This window comes from Cetorhinus maximus, chromosome 7 (genome assembly GCF_964194155.1).
Source record: "Cetorhinus maximus chromosome 7, sCetMax3.hap1.1, whole genome shotgun sequence".
Lineage (NCBI taxonomy): Eukaryota > Metazoa > Chordata > Chondrichthyes > Lamniformes > Cetorhinidae > Cetorhinus > Cetorhinus maximus.
The window spans coordinates 5728163-5747763 of NC_135885.1; the positions used below are offsets into that span (position 1 = coordinate 5728163).

Here is a 19601-nt window from a genome sequence, read left to right on the forward strand (position 1 = left end):
AGATATGTGAAGCTGTCAACAATCTTCAGGGTCACATTGTCAGTGCTGATAGATGATGGAATGGCAACGTCCTGGACCATGACGTTTGTCTTCCTGATGCTGATGGTCAAACCAAACACTTCACAGGCGTGAGCCTGGTTGTCTGCTACTGAAGGTGTTTCTCGGTGTGGAATGCTTAGTGCAGTATCATCTGCAACCCTCTGATGAGGACTTAATGCACCTTTTGTCTTGTATCTCAGGTGAGCAAGGATGAACACACAGCCCCAAGATAATTGTGTTCCAATTCTGACAAGTATGATGACAATGTTTTTCTGATTCATCCTTGGGATGCGGACATCACCGGCTAGGCCAGCATTTATTGCACATCTTTAATTGCCCTTGAGCAGGTGGTGTGGAGCTGCCTACGACTGCTAATTGCTAAGCAATTTCAGAGGGCAGTTAAGAGTCAACCACATTGATGCGGGTCTGGAGTCACATGTAGGTCAGACGGCAGATTTCCCTCTCTGACAGATATTAGTAAATCATATGGGTGTTATCTGTTAGTCTCATGATAATTGTTAATGAGACTAGCATTTTATTCCAGATTTATTAATTAATTAGAATTTGAACTCCCCCAGGTGCTCTAGTGGGATTTGAAGTCATGTCTTTGGATTATTAGTCCAGCAGGGTTTGGATTACAAGTCCAGTGACGTAACCACTATGTTAGCATCCCCGTAGTCTGGTCAAGTTTAATCTTGACATTTACCACCGGATGAGTGCAAGAAAATGTCTGACAAGTGATCCTTTAATTGCTGACCTCCAGCCCCTCTCTCTTTCTTGTTTCCCCTTCACATCTCACCTGCTTTAAAATTTTACCTGTTTAGCTTGTATTGTCTCTCCTACCAAAATATATCACCTGACAGTTTTCTGTGTTGAATTTCATCTGCATGTGTTTGGCCGTTCTATGGGGCTATCTATGTCCATAATATATTTAAAATTGTGTGTCTGTGCGTTTTCTGTCTGTACCATTTGATTCCATGTCAATTTTTATCCATTACAAGTCCCTATGGTCTGCTTTTATTATGGCTTTTGTTTTTGTAAGCTTGTAGCATAATTTTGCAATTTGGACACCAGATGAAGTACATAGTCTTTGAACCTTCACAGAGACTGATGTTAAGAATCTCCATGAACCATCTTATTTTCCAGCCTGCAGCAAAGTACCTATCTGGGCAGCTCACTTTTTAAAAAGTTTATTTAGGCTTTCAATTTTTTTTGTGTATATGTTTGTTTCAAAACATTCAATTCAAATTTAAAAATTGTCTTCATCTTGAATTTCTCTCTTCTGTTGGCATCAAGTTACTTTGCTCTCTTTTCCCAAGACCTTGATTTCAAGGTTTTGTTTTATCTTTCATTGCTGGGTGTGTAATTTTTCAGCTGGCGGGCTGCCCTCCTTCACTCCCTTGGCTCTTCTTCAGTTTTCCAGCTTAAAATGTTTTATTTGAAGATGATTGTATTTCTCGGCACTCTGTTTCTGACGGGATCCAGCCATCGCTTGACTCCGGGATCCGATTCCTGCTCCTGCCCCTAGGAAACAATGACATTTTTGTCAGGTGGAAGTCAAGCAGGTTACAAAAGGCCTCTGTGCTGGAGAGAGAGGAGTGTGGGAGGGGGAGGGCACACATTTGGAGGGGAGGAGAGATTATGGGAACTGATCATGGTCTGAGGTCCCCTCCAACCCTTGCTCACACACACACCTCTCCCAAAAAAAACTCCCATCACAACCCATTCTCAAATCCTTCTGGCACCATTTGCAGCTTCCTGTACCAACCTACAGATTAACAGTGCCACACATGAATTTATCAAAGATACGATCCTGCTCCTGAAGTCATTTATTCATTGGCCAAGCACGGGGCCATTGATGATTTATGAATTTTCTGCTCCCTGCTGCTAGCTTTATGTTGCTTGCTGCTACTGTTATCAATTTAACTCTGTGGTATCCACTTCTTCTACTTGCTGCTCTTTTGAATTTATTCATTGAGCGCTGATTGCTCCTCTCAAAGTATTAATTGACTGCACAGTTAACAAAGTGCCAATGGTCACCGGTAAGTCTTCACTGTAGCAAGCTACTCATGTTATTCAGTTTGTATTGGTTTGTCTAAGTTGACTTTTCCTGCTGTGATTATATAGTGTCAAACCAAATCTATTATGCTCCTTGATATTGCTCTAGCTTATTATATTTATTTTTCTCTTCTTATAGTGCTAGCTTCAGTTATCTGTTTAAGGATCTGTTGTCATCACATTGTATTCAAACTTTTCCAGACTACACTTCCTATATCTAGGAATGCAACAGCGTGAGAGATTCATTTGTGATCTATTAAAAAAAAACTTGAGTCTGCCCTCATTTGCTGTCTTTTTTTTATTATAAATTTTCCATGCTTCTATGAATACATGGGTAGTTTATATTATATCGAACTGCAATTACACAATCCTGCCAGTGGAGAAGCTACAGTGCTGCCAATACCAGGAGAGCATAATTAACAACATGACAAGCATTCTAGCAAATTTCCTTATAAACACGCTTATGGGAATTTATAGTGGAAATATGAAGGCATGACTTTGCAATGGGACTGTGCTCCATCTGCACACACTAGTTCAATTGAACCCCAAGCCATCTAACCCTACATATGAAGCTTGGACTTGTCTTGACTCTTCCTGTACAACACTGCAGGAGACTGGTAGTAAATTAATAGGCTTGATTTCTGCAGGGCACAATTGTAATTCCGTTTCTTTCATGCAAAGTAAATTCTTAACCCAACACCTCCTTATTTCCTACAGTTCCCCAGCCATTGGTGGACCTTCACCTGAAGCTGATGAGGAAGATTGGGAAGTCTGTGAGCTTTGATCGATGGGAAAAGTACCTTCTCAGGGTAAACAACTTTATATTGTCCCTGCTATAGTATTGAAGCACTGCCGTGTCATTCAGAGTTGGTCATACGAGAGCATTCTTAATTAGTACAGCTAGTATTGCCCAGTTCATTTGAAATCATATCTTAGATGAGAGCATATTTTTAAAAGTATGTCTATGTAGGTATGGAATGACCCTGCTCTCTCCTGTGCATGCAACATTGCTGTTTCATAATGCAGCTGTGGAAAACCAGTCTTTTTCTGAGCCGTTGTAATCTCTACATTTAGTGGGCAATCACTTCACAACAGGGGCGAGGCCATCCTACATACAACAATCGTGCTGCATTTCTTGAAAGCTACCTTTTGGTTTGAGTTAAAATTGCATCCGAGTGGATCAAAATTCTGGAGCTCCCTTTGTAACAGCAGCTGCATCACCCCAATTGCAGCAGGTCAAGAAGGCCATTCAGTACCATTTTCTCAGCCAAATAGGGATGGGCAATAAATAGCCCAAGCATTAATTTTAAAGAAAACACTTCTAGGTTCTGGTGGCTTATTATCAAGTCAGCATCATCATACCTTTGATAAAATTCAGTACTGGGTCCAGCATGGATGTTAAGATAATAAAAGCAAAATACTGTGGATGCTGGAGATCTGAAATAAAAACAAAGTGCTGGAAGACCTCTGGTCTGAAAGCATCTGTGGGGAGAGAAACAGAGTTATAAAGTTCTGAATCCAATACGACGACTCTTTGGAAGTCAAGATGGAGTGGCTTTCCTTGTGGTATAGTGAATGTTCCAAGTTCCAAGACCTGCTACTTAGACAGCCACTGGCATAAATCCACATTCCACTACTTCTGTAGTTCAGCTTATTTGCTTCAAGATTGGCTGCTTTAAGTTCCTGTGTTAAGTAGAATGGAAAATAAAACCATAAAACTCAAAAAATATAACCATAGCATCAGAGGAATTAATGTGCAGAATGAGGGCAAAATGCCTGTATTGGTGCTAATAATTTAACTAGGCCTGTTTAATGAAATCGCTTTCCCCATATCCTCTTAAATTCACCATTTCGGGTACTTCTCCAATTCTTTTTGGAGTATCGCTAAAAAAAAGAGTGGGAGACATTTTTTGTCAAAGCTTTTCACCTTGCACTCAGGGCAATTTGCAAGAAAATGCCAATGTCTGGGGAAAGAACAAATTTATACTGTATGAGAACAGTGCTGATTTCAAACAGTGCTTGGCAGTTAACTGTCAGTTACCATCAACTGATGCATTCTCCGTGGCAATGCCTCTATCAATCAGAGCCCATTTGCCAACCAACAGCACTCTCTTCTCATATAGTATGAATTTGTTGTTTCCCCGACTGGTATTTTCTTGTGAACTGTCCTGATGAATGCATGAGAAGCTTTGACAAAAAATGTCTCTCTCTCTCTCCTTCAGCGATACTCAAATTCTGTACAGCCAAACAACGATTCCTGTTTATATGATGCTATAGTCCGTGTGCAAATAGCCATTTGAGGTAAACCATTCTTTCTTCTATTCAAAAAAAAAATTCAGCTTTCCTCTTCATTTTTCTGGTGATATTGCTCAGCCTGTTCTTCCTTCCTTCTATACTAGTGATGGGCCGAATGGTCTCCATCTGTACTGTTATGACTGACTCCTTATTTCTACTGGTGGTGAATCAGTAACAATCTTTTTTTTTGTATTTATCTTACCAAAATACTTCATAACTTTGCAGACTTTAATTTAGATTTCCCCCTTCACCCCCACCTCTTCCAGTGGAAAATAATCCCCAATTTCTTTGTGCCTTCCTTTATTACTCTCACTTCTCATTCCTGCTATAATTCTGGTGAATCTTACTGTACCTTTCTGTGCTGCCTTTAGTTTCCTGGGGTGCCCAGAACTGTAGCCTACAGCTTCCCACATTACCTGTTACAGAGGTGCTTTTTTTAAGGGGGGATATTGGAGAGTTATTTGTCTAAGTGTACTTGACATCACTCATTGGTAAGGTTGATTTATAATGAAGAAAGCTAGCCCAAAGTAATATATCCATATTGACCTGCCTTTGTAACTTTCTTATACTGTACTTGACTTGCCCCCTGATATTTTAAGTGTTCCATGGCTACCTGCTTGCAGGGTGCATAAGTTTCCACTTTTCTCCTTCCTTCTCTCTTGCATTTGCCTCATGCTGGGTTGTAGCTTCACTGGCCTAACGACTGTGTCCCACACCTTATGTTCAAGCAGCTGGCTGATGCTTTCTGTCTAGGCTTGGCTGTAAAAATAGATGTTTGAACAAGGTATGATAGATCACAGTGTAGAATACCAGTCAACACATGGGGAACCTTGTCTTAGCAAGAGTTGGCATCTTCAGTAGCAGAAGGTGGAAAAGGCAAAATGAAGGACTTGCTTTTCCTGTCAAGGACAAATGAGAGGCATTTTACATCATTCCAGTGATGAAATTGGTCTTTTGCATCACAGGTACACAAAGAAGAGTGCCTACGATTTCTGTTGCCTCATGAGTTTGAACCCTTCAAACCACATCCATCCACTGTACCTGTCAAAATGGTTTAGTACGACTATGGTGAATTTGTAACCTTGAATAGCTCAAAACTGGACAGCAAAATTTGCTTACATAACAGTCACTGACTTTCAGAAAGCTAATGCAATGTATGTGAAGTATTTTGGATGTCCCTGAGATGCAATTAGCTGCTGCACAAATACAAGTCGTCTTAATAGTTCAAACCTGATATAAGTCAAAATTAAAAATAATCAGCTTGAAACTTATTCTAAAATGCACGCAATCCTGGGGATACATATTCGATATGTCTGCCTCTGACAAGAGAAAAAATAGTTTTTGGTGGGCATCCTTCCCCTTTCATTTCCATTTTATTGCATGCGTGGAATGTTTCTTGTGTTGATCCGGGTCTGGTTATTTGTTGCTTATAGTAACTCGGGGTGGCAGGGAAGAACATCATTGCTTATCCAACAATAGATTGTCTTGGTCAGAGAGATGAATTGACAAATGTGGGCTGTGAATATCTGGTGGGCAGGGTGCTGTTTAAGTGTACTGCAGTGACGTGTGTTTTTTTTAAAAGTTTCCTATCCTCTCCTCACCAGTGCAGAGGCGTAGCAGTCCTGGTAGCTCTTCCAAATGGCCATTCTACTTGTGTGAGCCTAAATGGTGACTGTCTGCAGACTACAGTGTGCTTGACAGTCAATCCTGATGATCAATCATGGTTAATTTAATGCTGGAGAGGGCGAAGGGGCTGAATAGCTGCCTCCTGTTCCAATTACATCTTTGATCAATCCACGTGTATTTTCCAGTGGAATTTACTGGATTGTAATTGGGGGATAAAAACTCCAGCTATTTTTTTTCCCTCCTCTACTCCCTAATCCCATTTAATGCCCTGCTGTGACCCTGACTTAGAATTTGACACCAGTGAGGGATGGACACTGTCTGGTGCGACGTTTTTAGTTCATGGGATATGGGTGCAACTAGAAAGGTCGACATTTGTTGTCCATTCCAAATTACTCTTGAGAAGGTGGTGGTGTGCCACCTTGTTGAACTACTGGAGTCTCTGTGATCCTATAATGCCATAAGGGAGAGATTTCCTAAATTTTGATCCAGTAGTGATGAAGGAATGGTGATATGTATCGTAACTTGGGAATTTGCAGGTGAGCTGCATCTGTTGTTCTTATCCTTCTAGGATGGTAGAGGTTGCAGGTTTGGAAGGTGTTGCTGTGGAAGCCTTGTTGAGTTGCTGCACTGTACCTTGTAGATCAGGGTTGGGGAACCCCTGGCCCGGGGGCCGGATCCTGCCCGTTGCACTTTTTTGTCCAGCCCGCAGGGTGATTTCAAAATCCGGCCCTGCTCTCCACCCGAGCCTCAGCCCCAGTCACCAGAGGCCCAGGCTGTGGGGGGAGAGTGAGGCCCGAGATCCAGGGGTAGGAGCGCAGGGTGGCGACAGGAAGCCGCCAGCTGCTGATTGGGTGGTGAAGTGTGAATAAGCAGGGGCGGAGGAGGAAGGGGGCAGGACACCAGGCTCCATTGGTGGCTCACCCACACCCCCAGCTCCATTGGTGTCCCGGGATGGACTCAGCCCCTCTGGGAGTTGACCAGAGCCTTGGATTGTTGAATCACTGGCCTGGGCTGCTTTGGGAATGGGACAAGAGTGGGAAAAGGAGAGGGATAGAGAGAGAGAAAAAGAGAGACAGAGAGAATGGGAAAGAAAAGCAAGCAAAAAGTTAAGCGGAATTTCCGGAGTGCTGTGATTGAGACACAGAAGCTGTGCTACTCATTAAGGAAAAGCAAACTCAGCCATCGCATTAAAGCAGTGGGTGAGTTGAATGTTTCTGTATTCTCTCTTTAAAAAAATTAATTACGTTGGTTTTGTGTGTGTGACCCGCGACTGATTTTGTCCATGTGTGAGTGGCCTTTGATGAGAAAAAGGTTCCCTACCCCTGTTGTAGATGGCGCACACTGCAGCCACAGTGTGCTGGTGGTGGAGGAAGTGAAGGTTTAAGGTGGGGTGCTGATTTAGCAGGATACTTTGTTCTGGATGGTGTTGAGCTTCTTGAGTGTTGTTAGAGCTGCACTCATCCAGGTAAGTGGAGATTATTCCATCAAACTCCTGATGCCTTCGATAGTGGAGAGTCAAAAATTGAGTCACTCACTGCGGAATTCCCAGCCTCTGACCTTCACTTGTAACCACAGTATTATTTGCTGGTCTAGTTATGTTTCCGGTTAAGGAATAAGTAGGGGGTGGTGGTGCAGTGGTAATGTCACTGTGCTAGCAATCCAGAGGCCCAGGCTAATGCTCTAGGGACATGGGTTCAAATCCCACCATGGCAGCTGATGGAATCTGGAATATAAAGCTAGTCTCAGTACAACTATAATTGATTGTTGTAAAAACCCACCTGGTTTACTAATGTCCTTTGGGAAGGAAATCTGCTGGTCTGGCCTACATGTGACTTCAAACCCACAATGTCTTTGACTCTTAACTGCCCTCTGAAATGGCCTAGCAAGCCACTTAACTCAAATGCAATTAGGGATGGGCAACAATGTCCACATTGCCAACGATGCCCACATCTCATGAAAGAATAAAGAAAAAAGTACACACGCAAGCATGAAATAAAGATAATTAGTGATCATACGCTGAGCGTATGTATTCAGTGTATATATGTTTAGTAATTAGTGGTGGTCTTATTGTGGATTGTCCAAACTCTGCCTGCTGTGAGGCCACTCCCAACTTCCATATCATTAGGAGGCAAGAGCCCCTTCACTTGTGGTGGGGGGATGGGAACTAATGGTCAGCTCGTAATGCATGTGCTCTGTTTGTAGTGCCACTACACTGGTTAAATTGGTACTTGATATCCCTATATTAAAATATATTGCAGCCTCCATCCCTGCGTATGCTGGAAATCCAAAACAAAAACAGAAACAGAAATACCTGGAAAAAATCAGCAGGTCTGGCAGCATTGGCGGAGAAGAGCACAGTTCGAGTCCTCAACTTTGTTCTGTTGAAGGGCCATGAAGACTCGAAACGTCAACTGTGCTCTTCTCCGCCGATGCTGCCAGACCTGCTGAGTTTTTCCAGGTATTTCTGTTTCTGTTTTTGTGTTGATGAGGAGAAATTACTTCATTCATCACTTGTGAATCTTTGGAATCCTCTACCCTGGTGAGATGTGGATGTTTAATCATTGAGTAATTTCAAGACAGACATTGATGGAATTTTTTTGGGCACTGAGGGAATTGAGACATATGGGAATAGAGAGGGGAAGTGTAGTTGATGTAGAAGTTTAGCCATCATGTTATTGAATGGCAGAGCAGGCTCAAGAGGCCTTATGGGCTCCTACTCCTATTTTTTGTGTTGTAACTGCGCAGTTAGGGTGTGCATCGCACTCATGCTTAGTCTTGCCAAAAATGCATAATTCAGCATTAGGCCTCTGGAACGCAATTGAGACCTGATCTAGCCTGATAATCTCAGATATGACCTGTTTGGCGGGGGCGCTTGTATGCCTTCTCCTGCCTTCCCATGTGACTGCACAGGTTGGAAATTGATCCCATTAGCTGGGTCATATGTCTTAGTTGTACTTTGCCTTTACCAACAAAGTCGTCAGAGGGAAGCTTTTAAGGTCAAACTTTTAATTTCTGTGTTGATGGTTTTTCCCTCTTTTGCTTTAAAAAGTTTTTAAGTTTGACTTAAATGTAAACAGATTGTAAAATTATTTTTTTTTATTTGAAACAGATTTGTTTGGAGTACAACAATACTTGGGCCTGGGAGATGGAAAAAATTGGCTACACCGAGATGGATGCTGAATGCAAACTTGGCCTCTTAAAGGTAACTTCTGAACACCAAGCAATTATTCTAGAGACATCGTGCGCATACACATTCTGGTAATAACACACGATAGTGTGTGAGGGATGCCAGTGCAGGGAAAGTGAATGTATTATCATCTGGAGCTAGTATTGAGCTTTTGGGTCTAGAATAATATCCTTGTAAAGTGTCAGAATTCCTTAATCCCAACCTCCTATCTTACATTGCCACATCTTCATACTTCTCATACTTGCCATCTTTTTGAAGCAAAGTTCTTGCTTGCTGAATTATATACCCGTTATACTTTCCTCTTCTCTCTTCTACTCACCTCTTTGACCCCAGACTTTCTCTGCTTTCCTTTACTGAAGACTTTCTTGCTAGGGTATAGTTCAACGTGACAGCCATACCTGATCATCATTCCTATCTAAACTAAACCATGAGTGTCTTTAGGCTAGTCCCCACTGGCTAACTTTGTAGCTAAGCCTAATCTTGCTCTCGCTAACAATCACATGTATGTGCACCACATATGTATGCAGGCAAAACGGTGGTGTATAATGTCACTCGACTCGTAATCCAGGGGCCCAGGCTAACACGCTGGGGATAAGTGTTCAAATCCCACCACAGCAGCTGGTGGAATTTAAATTCGAGTAATAAAATCTATAATTGAAAACCAGTCTCGGTAATGGTGACCATGAAACTCTTGTCGATTGTTGTAAAAACGCATCTGGTTCATTAACGCCTTTAAGGAAGGAAATCTACTGTCTTTACCTGGTCTGGCCTACCTGTGACTCCAGATCCAGAGCAATGTGCTTGACTCTTCATGGCCTTCTACAATGTTGTGGCAAGCCACTCGGTTCAAGGGCAATTAGGGATGGGCAACACATGCTGGCCTTGCCAGCGACGCCCACACCCCATGAAAGAGTAAATTTTTCAAAAACGGCCGGTCAAGATCACTGACGGAAATCAGAATTGGACCCGAGGATGATTGAGTTTTCTTCCTATCCACTGCTGTTGTAATCCTTCTAATTCAGCACAGACTGCCAATCAAACGTATAGCCTGCTGGCCTCCTCAGGTTTATTATTGCACCACAAGCCCTTCCTCGTTTGGCCGTTGGAGGAAGCCAGGAGCCATTCTCAAATGTTCAGCAAAGGCGGGAGTAGATGAGCATAATATAGGCAAAAGTAAAACCTCTCCAATTAGTTGCCTGTAATAATCATGACCTTTTGAATATTTGCAGGAAGGCACTGCTTTATAATTTCTGACTCGGTTGCCTACTTGTTCAGTTTAAATTGCTTTGTAACTCAGTGTCTAAAATGTTAAGATTTGGGATTAGAATGGTTTGCATCAATGCGTTACTACTTCAGTTTTAGCCTTTAAAAAAATATCTTCTGCTAATCGCCAAGTAAAGATAAAAATTGTGAGGAATTTCTGTTTACTAATAATGCAGTCATAAATAGCTGTCTCAAGAATGTACTTATAATTTTGCTATAGATGGTGGAAGTCACTTTAGCCTTCTACAGGAGAAGAAAGAAAGACTTGCATTTATGCAGAGCCTTTCACAACCATAGGACACGCCAGAGCACTTTACAGCCAATTGAGACCTTTTTGTTTTAAACCCTACTTTCCTTTTTAACCACTTGCTCCTCTTAATTCAGCGGAGGCCCTCTGTTATTTACCCTATAACAGGCATGTCCAACCCGCGGCCCACGGGCTGCTATACGGCCTGCCAGGCCTTTCTATCCAGTCTCCGGACCCCCATGTCTAAAATGCGGTAAGTAAATGAAAAGATTCTGCGAGTTTCTGCTCCTCCAATCACAGGCCGTTTCTCTCCTGCGTTTGCTGTTGATAGGCACGACAGCAACGGTGAGTCTGTTGGGGAGGGTAGGAGGTTTTCGGGGTGTGGGAAGAATCTGAGCGGCTGCCAAGCAGGGAGAGAGAGAGAGCGACTACCGAAGTCGAGGTGGGGGGGGGTGGGTAGAGAGTGACTATCGAGCCGGGGGAGGGGGGGGGGAAGAGCGACTGCCAAGCAGTGCATTCTCCATGGCAATGCCTCTACCAATCAGCACACTCTTCTCATTTGTTCCCTTTACATTTGCTGTTCTTGTGAATTGACCTGATGGGTGCAAGACAAAAAGCTTTGACAAAAAATGTCTCCTTTTTCAGCAATATTCAAGCTCTGTACTACCAAATGGCTAAGAGTATAAATTCATATGAATGCAAGCTAACGAGTAACATAAAAGTGATTGTAAAAGCTTCTTCAGGTATGTCAGAAGGAAAAAATTACCAAGGGCAAATGTGGGTCCATTACAGGTGGAGAAAGGAAAATTTATAATGGAGAATAGGGAAACTAAACAATTACTGTGTGCCTGCCTTCATGGAGGAAAATACAGAAAATCTCCCTGAAATATGAGGGAACCAAGGGTCTAGTGAAAATGAGGAACTGAAAAATATTGGTATTAGGTAGTACTCAACCTTTTAATCCAATTAATTTTGATAAATCCCCTGGACCAGGTATGCCGTATCCCAGACTTTTGAAAGAGATGGCTATAAAGATAGTGGATGCATTGGTCGTTATCTTTCAAAAGGGGGTTTTGCTTTTGCTTTTGCTTTGAGAAGAAAAGGAAAAACTGCTTGAGAAGGAAGACAGCAGCCTTTTTGCAGAGATAAAAACAAAAAGCTACTGCGGATGCTGGAAATCCAAAACAAAAACAGAATTACCTGGAAAAACTCAGCAGGTCTGGCAGCATCGGCGGAGAAGATCGTCGCATCTGTTCTGAAGACGCTACCTTCAAAAACAGACCCTCTGACATGTCCTCCTTCTTCCTTAACCGAGGTTTTCCACCCACGGTCGTTGACAGGGCCCTCAACCGTGTCTGGCCCATCTCCCGCGCATCCGCCCTCATGCCTTCTCCCTCCCAGAAACATGATAGGGTCCCCCTTGTCCTCACTTATCACCCCACCAGCCTCCGCATTCAAAGGATCATCCTCCGCCATTTCTGCCAACTCCAGCATGATGCCACCACCAAACACAACTTCCCTTCACCCCCCCGGCGGCATTCCGTAGGGATCGTTCCGTCCGGGACACCCTGGTCCACTCCTCCATCACCCCCTACTCCTCAACCCCCACCTATGGCACGTCCCCATGCCCACGCAGAAGATGCAACACCTGCCCCTTCACTTCCTCTCTCCTCACCGTCCAAGGGCCCAAACACTCCTTTCAAGTGAAGCAGCATTTCACTTGCATTTCCCCTAACTTAGTCTACTGCATTCGTTGCTCCCAATGGGGTCTCCTCTCATTAGAGAGACCAAACGCAAACTGGGCGACCGCTTTGCAGAACACCTGCGGTCTGTCCGCAAGAAAGACCCAAACCTCCCTGTCGCTTGCCATTTTAACACTCCACCCTGCTCTCTTGCCCACATGTCTGTCCTTGGCTTGCTGCATTGTTCCAGTGAAGCCCAACGCAAACTGAAGGAACAGCATCTCATCTTCCGACTAGGCACTTTACAGCCTTCCGGGCTGAATATTGCATTCAACAACTTTAGATCTTAAACTCCCCATCCCCACCCCGTTTCTTCCCCCTCCCTTTTTTTTTCAATAATTTATATAGATTCCTCTTTTCCCACCTATTTCCATTATTTTTAAATCTACAACTAATACCTTGTCAGTCTTTCCACCCCACCCCCACTAGAGCTGTACCTTGAGTGTCCTGCCATCCATTCTTAATTAGCACTTTTCTCAGATAATATCACCACCTTCAACACCTCTTTGATCCTTTTGTCTGTGACATCTTTTGATTATCTCCTCCTATCACTGCTTGCTTGTCCCCACAACCATCCCACCCTCAACTTCTCTCCCCCACCCCCCCCCCCGCCCCCCCACCTTAAACCAGCTTATATTTCACCCCTGTCCTAACTATACTTCAGTTCTGTTGAAGGGTCATGCTGGACTCGAAACGTCAACTCTTTTCTTCTCCACTGATGCTGCCAGACCTGCTGAGTTTTTCCAGGTAATTCTGTTTTTGTCTTTTTGCAGTCCAGAGACAGTCCAAAATAAATTCTATAGATCCTGGAAAGGTTCCTGCAGACTGGAAAGTAGCAAATGTAACTCCACTATTTAAGAAGGGAGGGAGAGAGAAAGCTGAGAACTACAGACCTGTTAGTTTGACGTCAGTCGTAGGGAAAATGTTAGAATCTATAATAAAGGATGTGATAACTGGACAATTGGAAAATAATGATATGATTGGGCAGAGTCAACATGGATTTATGAAAGGGAAATCATGTTTGACAAACCTGTTGGAGTTTTTTTGAGGATGTTACTTGTAGCATAGATAAAGGAGAACCAGTGGATGTGTATTTGGATTTTCAGAAGGCCTTTGATAAGGCCCCACACAGGACACTAGTAAGCAAAATTATACTACATTGAGAATTGATTAACAAACAGAAAGTAGTGTTACAACCGGGATAGGAGGAGTATGCAGTTGATCTAACTCCACTACTCCACAGGTTGCACCATTAGTTTAAATGTTCAATTCAGCCAAAATGGCCAATTATTTACCTTCATTACTGTACTCAGAATTAAAGAGACTTTAACCATGCTTCTTTCAATAAACAACAAACTTATTAGTTTATTGTGAAACCAGTCTTGCCGAATAGAAAGGCAAAGCTTATCAACATACAGTATGGAATATGAAGTTATACTAATTACCCTTTCAGGATATCCTATCTCTCTCTCTCTCTCTCTCTCTCTCTCTCTCTCTCTCTCTCAAAAAACGAAATAAAAATAGAAATGGAGTAATTTGGCCAAAAGTTAAAAGTCAGTGGTTCAAAGGCAAAGGATAGATGGTGGAGCTCTTGAAATGGTGTCCAGGTTATGTAGTTGGTGCCTCAGCACTGATCCGCGAAACAATCAATGACTCTGGCAGTGCTTTCCAGGCGGACTCAAAGTACTCGAGGGTACTCTATTCCAGCATGTAGAACATCTCGGGAGCAGCTTATATTCCCTTCCAATTGTGGACTGGCTCTGGACTACAAGAAGGCTGCTGTCCTCCTTCTCAAGCAGTTGGTCCTTCTCTCAAAGCAAAAACAAAACCAAAACCCCTCCCTTTTTTATTTTGAAACGCAGCTCCAAGCATGGTTTTTTTTCAGAGCCATAAACCCATGTGACCCCCGTGTACACAGTTTGCCAGCGTCAAGAGGTTTACGTTTTTCACAACTGCTTAATTACGCTCCCTTGTAAAGGGATGCTTTTTCCAGGAATAGCAATCAGTCCTGCGTTAACCCTTTCCGGGACGGTATCTTTTAAAACACACATTCTTCCAGAATGCCCTTCAACCTTGAAGATGAACCATTTTCTGTCATTAAAGTGTTCATGACAGTAGGAATAAATGGGTCGTTATCTGGATCGCAGGCTGTTAGCAGTGAGGTATTGCAAGGATCAGTGCTAGGACCATAGCTGTCACAATCTATAAAAATGATTTCGATGCGGGACCAAATGTAACGTTTCCAAATTTGCTAATGACACAAAACTAGATGGGGGGGAATGTGAGTTGTGAGGAGGATGCAAGGAGGCTTCAATGTAATTTTGACAGGCTAAGTGAATGGGCAAGGGCATGGAAGATGGAATATGATGTGAATAAGTATGATATTATCCGCTTTGGTTAAAAAAAAGGCAGGATATTTCTTAAATGGTGAGAGGTTTGGAAGTGTTGATGTCCAAAGGGACCTGAGTGTCGTCGTTCATGAGGCACGAAAAGATAGTATGCAGGTGCAGCAATCAATAAGGAAGGCAAATGGTATGTTGGCCTTTGTTACAAGGGGAATTGAGTGTAGGAGTAAAGATATCTTGCTGCAATTGTATAGAGCCTTGGTGAGACTGCACCTGGAGTATTATGTACAGTTTTGGTCTCCTTATCTAAAGATGGACATACTTGCCATAGAGGTAGGCTCACCAGACTAATCCCTGGCTTAGCGGGATTGTTTTGTAAAGGGAGATTGAGGAAACTGGGCCTGCATTCTCAAGAGTTTCGAAGAATGAGAGGTGACCTCATTGAAACTTAGAAAATTCTTACAGAGCGTGACAGGGTGGATGTGATAGAATGTTTCCCCTGGCTGGTGAGTCTAGAACCAGGGGACACAGCCTCAGAATAAGAGACAGGCCATTTAGGACTGAGATGAGGAGGAATTTCTTCACTGAGGGTGGTGAATCTTGGGAATTCTCTACCCCTGTGGGCTGTGGAGGCTCAATCATTGAGCATGTTCAAGACAAATTGATAGATCTCTTGATACCAATGACATTAAGGGATATGGGGATAATGGAGGGAAAATACCGTAAAAGCAGCTGATCCGCTATGACCTGTTTGTATGGTAGAGCAGACATGTCAGACCGAACGACCTGCTCCTCCTACTTCCTTTGTTACCTAGAGTGCCCTTTGTTCACAGGCCAGCAGACTTTGATGTGCAGCTTTATCTTTTCTTCTTTAATGGTCACACCGAGCAAGGTTTCCTGCTCTGAAGAAGAGTCATACGGACACAACGTTAACTCTGTTTTTCTTTCCATAGATGCTATCAGACCTGCTGAGGTTCACCAGCATCTTCTATTTTAATTTTGGGTTTCCTGTTCAGTAATAGAAGTGCTGTCTATTTCTTTTTTTCCCCCTAGGAGACATCACAACACAACCTGTTGCTGTCGTTTTATACACAGCTGATGGTGATCAGAGGCAGCTGTGATCAAGCACCCCTTGACATTAATTCAAGAGGTGTCAGCTGTGGCTCATTCCATAGCACCCTCACCTTTGAATCAGAAGGTTGTGGGTTCATGTCCCACTCCCGGAAACCAAGAACTGTGATTGTACTCGAAAGAGTTGCAATCTGTGACTGTTGATAACTCGAAAGAGTTTCCCGCTCCCGGAAACCAAGAACTGTGATTGTACTCAAAAGAGTTGCAATCTGTGACTATTGAAGAGGTGTCAGCTGTGGCTCAGTTCATAGCACCCTCGCCTTTGAACCAGAGGGTTGTGGGTTCATGTCCCACTCCTGGAAACCAAGAACTGTGATTGTACTCGGAAGAGTTGCAATCTGTGACTGTTGGTAACTCGAAAGAGTTTGACATTAATTCAAGAGGTGTCAGCTGTGGCTCAGTTCATAGCACCCTCGCCTTTGAATCAGAGGGTTGTGGGTTCATGTCCCACTCCCGGAAAAACCAAGAACTGTGATTGTACTCGAAAGAGTTGTGACTGTTGATAACTCGAAAGAGTTTGACATTAATTCAAAGAGGTGTCAGCTGTGGCTCAGTTCAAAGCACCCTCGCCTTTGAATCAGAGGGTTGTGGGTTCATGTCCCACTCCCGGAAATCAAGAACTGTGATTGTACTCGAAAGAGTTGCAATCTGTGACTGTTGATAACTCGAAAGAGTTTGACATTAATTCAACCCAGTCAGCTAAAGGCAGTTCAGCGTTCCTCTGTGCACTTCTGTTTCGTTCACAAAGACAAGTAAAGATTTATCACAGATGTCTATTTTTCCTCTCATGATCTGCCCCTTATCTGAAGCATTGGATTTAGAAACCCCCTTGCATGCTTAATCAGGGTACCTGTGATAACTCAGAGCCAAACTGGCTGCCACAATCCACTGTCACCCCAACAGAGGATGATGCGTAGAGAAAATGTTACTGAACTAATAATCCAGAGGTCCAGGCTGACACTTTGGGGACATGGGTTGAAACCCCACTGTGGCAGCTGGCGGCATTTAAATTCAGTTAATAAATCTGGAATTAAAAGCTAGTCTCAGTAATCATGACCATGACACTAATGATTGTTGTAAAAATCCATTTGGTTCATTAATGTTGTTAAGATCACAGCCAATGTTAATTGTTGTGGAAACCAAATCCCAGAGGGAAACTTGGCTTACAGGCCATAACCTTTCTTTTTATATTCTGAAAGCAAGGAGATGATGTACTGATCTCAGCAGTAAGAAGTCCAGTAACACTTTTGGTATTTTAAAAAGTAAAAGTTTTAACAAAAATAAAAGAACTTAAGCACACAAGATTCCAGTTACACAATTAAGGTTAGTCTTACAAAACACTCCCCCAAAAACCCACTTCAGTATAAAACTGCCTGTTTCAGTCCAAGACTTTTCTAGTTTGACTGGATGGCTTATTCACATTGCATCATCCCCCAGCCCAGAGCTCCAGCTATAGTTAAACAGCTCCAGCTATCCCCATAGCTCCAGCTCAACTGCTACTCCAGCTATCCGCAGTAACTCTACCTCTAATTCCCCACCTCTAATTCCCCTTTGATATTCAAACAAACCCTCCACTTACCTAAAAATGCAAATGCGACATCTAACCTATTTACTTGTACCTCAAAATTAACACCTCTGTCCTTTCATGTTTAAATCCCCCTCCCCCCCCGCAAACAACCTGACTCCTATCAAATTCTGCGCAGCTTAATTAAATCTCTCTCTCTCGCACGCATGCGCACACCCCTGACTTCTTTACAAAATAACACAATATCCCCCTAAAAATATTTTTTTAAAAACATCCATTCTCACAATGTCCTTTAGTGAAGGAAATCTGCCATCCTTACCCAGGCTGGCCTACAGGTGACTCCAAACCCACAGCAACGTGGTTAGCTCTTGATTGCTTAGCAAGCGACACAATTGTACCAAACTACAACAGAAAGGTCTAAAAGGAATAAAACCAGATAGACCACTACCATTGACCTAAATGCACTTGCCAAAGAGCCTTTTTCTGTGCTGTAGACCTCTATGACCTGCTGCCCAGTTGACTCTTCAAAGCCCTCCTTACTAACATCTGGAGATTTGTGTCAAAATTTGGGAGAGCTGTCCCACAGACTAGTTGAGCAAAAGCCTGACATAGTCACACTCAATGAATCATGCCTTACAGCCAATGTCCCTGACTCCTCCATCACCATTCCTGGGTATGTCCTGTCGCACCGGCAGGACCCCTCAACAGAAGTGGCAGCACAGTGATAAACAGTGACAAGGGAGTTGCCTCGGGAGTCCTCAGCATTGACTCTGGACTCCATGAAGTCTCATGGAATCAGGGCAAACAAACCTCCTGCTGATTACCTGCCCTCCCTGAGCTGATGAATCAGTGCTGTTCAATGTTGAACACCACCACTTGGAAGAAGCACCTGAAAGTAGCAAGGGCTAAGGATGTACTCTTATTGGGGGACATCAATGCCCATCACCAAATGTTGCCTGATGGCACCATGATGGACTGAGCTGGTCAAGCCCTGAAGAACATATCTGCCAGACAGTACCTTCAGTATGTGATGAGAGAACCAACAAGAGGGAAAAACCTACTTGACCTTGCCCTCACCAGTCTACATGACGCAAATGCCTTTGTCCATGACAGTATTGACAAGAATAACCACTGCACAGTCCTTGTGGATACAAAGTCCCACCCTCACATTGAGGATACCCTCCATTGTATTGTGTGGCACTACCACCGTGCTACAGAACAGATCTTGCAACTCTGGGCATTCATGAGGTGCTGTGGGCCGTCAGCAGCAGCAGAATTGTATTCGAGCACAATCTGTAACCTTGTGGCTCGGCCTATCCCCCCACTCTACCATTACCATCAGGCTGGAAGATCAACCCTGGTTCAATGAAACGTGCCGGTGAGTATGCCAGGAGCAGCACCAGACACACCTAAAAGTGAGGTGTGAACCAGTTGAAGCTACAACACACAGGATTACATGCAAGATAAACAGCAGAAGCATGTGATAGAGCTAAGTGATCCCACAGCCAACAGATCATATCTAAGTTCTGCAGTCTGGCCACATTCAGCCATGAGTGGTGGTGGACAATTAAACAACAGGAAGAGGAAGCTCCACAAATATCCTTATCATTGCTGTCAATGATGGCAGAGCCCAACACATCAGAGAAGATGCCAAGGCTGAAATATTTGCAACTATCGTCAGCCAGAAGTGCCAAGTGGATGATCCATCTCATCCTCCTCCTGAGGTCCTCAGCATCATAAATGCCAGTCTTCAGCCAATTTGATTCATTCCATGTGACAACAAGAAACAGGTGAAGGCACAGTCAATCACAAGTCAATGGGCCCTGACAACATCCCAACAGTAGTACTGAAGCTATATGCTCCAGGACTAGTTGCACCACAGCCAAGCTGTTCCAATACAACCACAACACTAGTATCTGCCTGACGATGTGAAAAATTGCCCAAATATGTCCTTCCCTCAAAAAGCAGGAAGAATCCAATTCAGCCAATTGCCTCCCCATCAGTCTACTGTCAATCATCAACAAAGTGACGGAAGGTGTTGTCTACAGTGCTATCAAGTGGCATTTATTCAGAAATAACCTGCTCACTAATGCTCACTTTGGGTTCTGCCGGGGCCACTCGGCTGCTGACCTCTTTACAGCCT

The 19601-nt window shown here is 43.4% G+C and overlaps 3 protein-coding genes across 6 annotated transcripts in view; all 3 read left to right on the top strand.

Annotated features, from left to right (window-relative positions):
- LOC144682565 (BTB/POZ domain-containing protein KCTD14-like) overlaps nt 1-19601 on the top strand; it is a 1380231-nt gene that overhangs the window by 743067 nt on the left and 617563 nt on the right. The window lies entirely within an intron of this gene.
- Nucleotides 1-19601, top strand: part of ints4 (integrator complex subunit 4) — a 445537-nt gene that overhangs the window by 237389 nt on the left and 188547 nt on the right. The gene's annotated exons all lie outside the window — the stretch shown is intronic.
- rsf1a (remodeling and spacing factor 1a) overlaps nt 1-19601 on the top strand; it is a 111620-nt gene that overhangs the window by 42951 nt on the left and 49068 nt on the right. For both annotated transcript variants that reach the window (XM_078544959.1, XM_078544960.1), the window contains exons 2-3: nt 2815-2906; nt 9128-9220. In XM_078544959.1, the coding sequence (XP_078401085.1) occupies nt 2815-2906; nt 9128-9220 (185 nt within the window). The remainder of the gene's footprint in view (nt 1-2814; nt 2907-9127; nt 9221-19601) is intronic.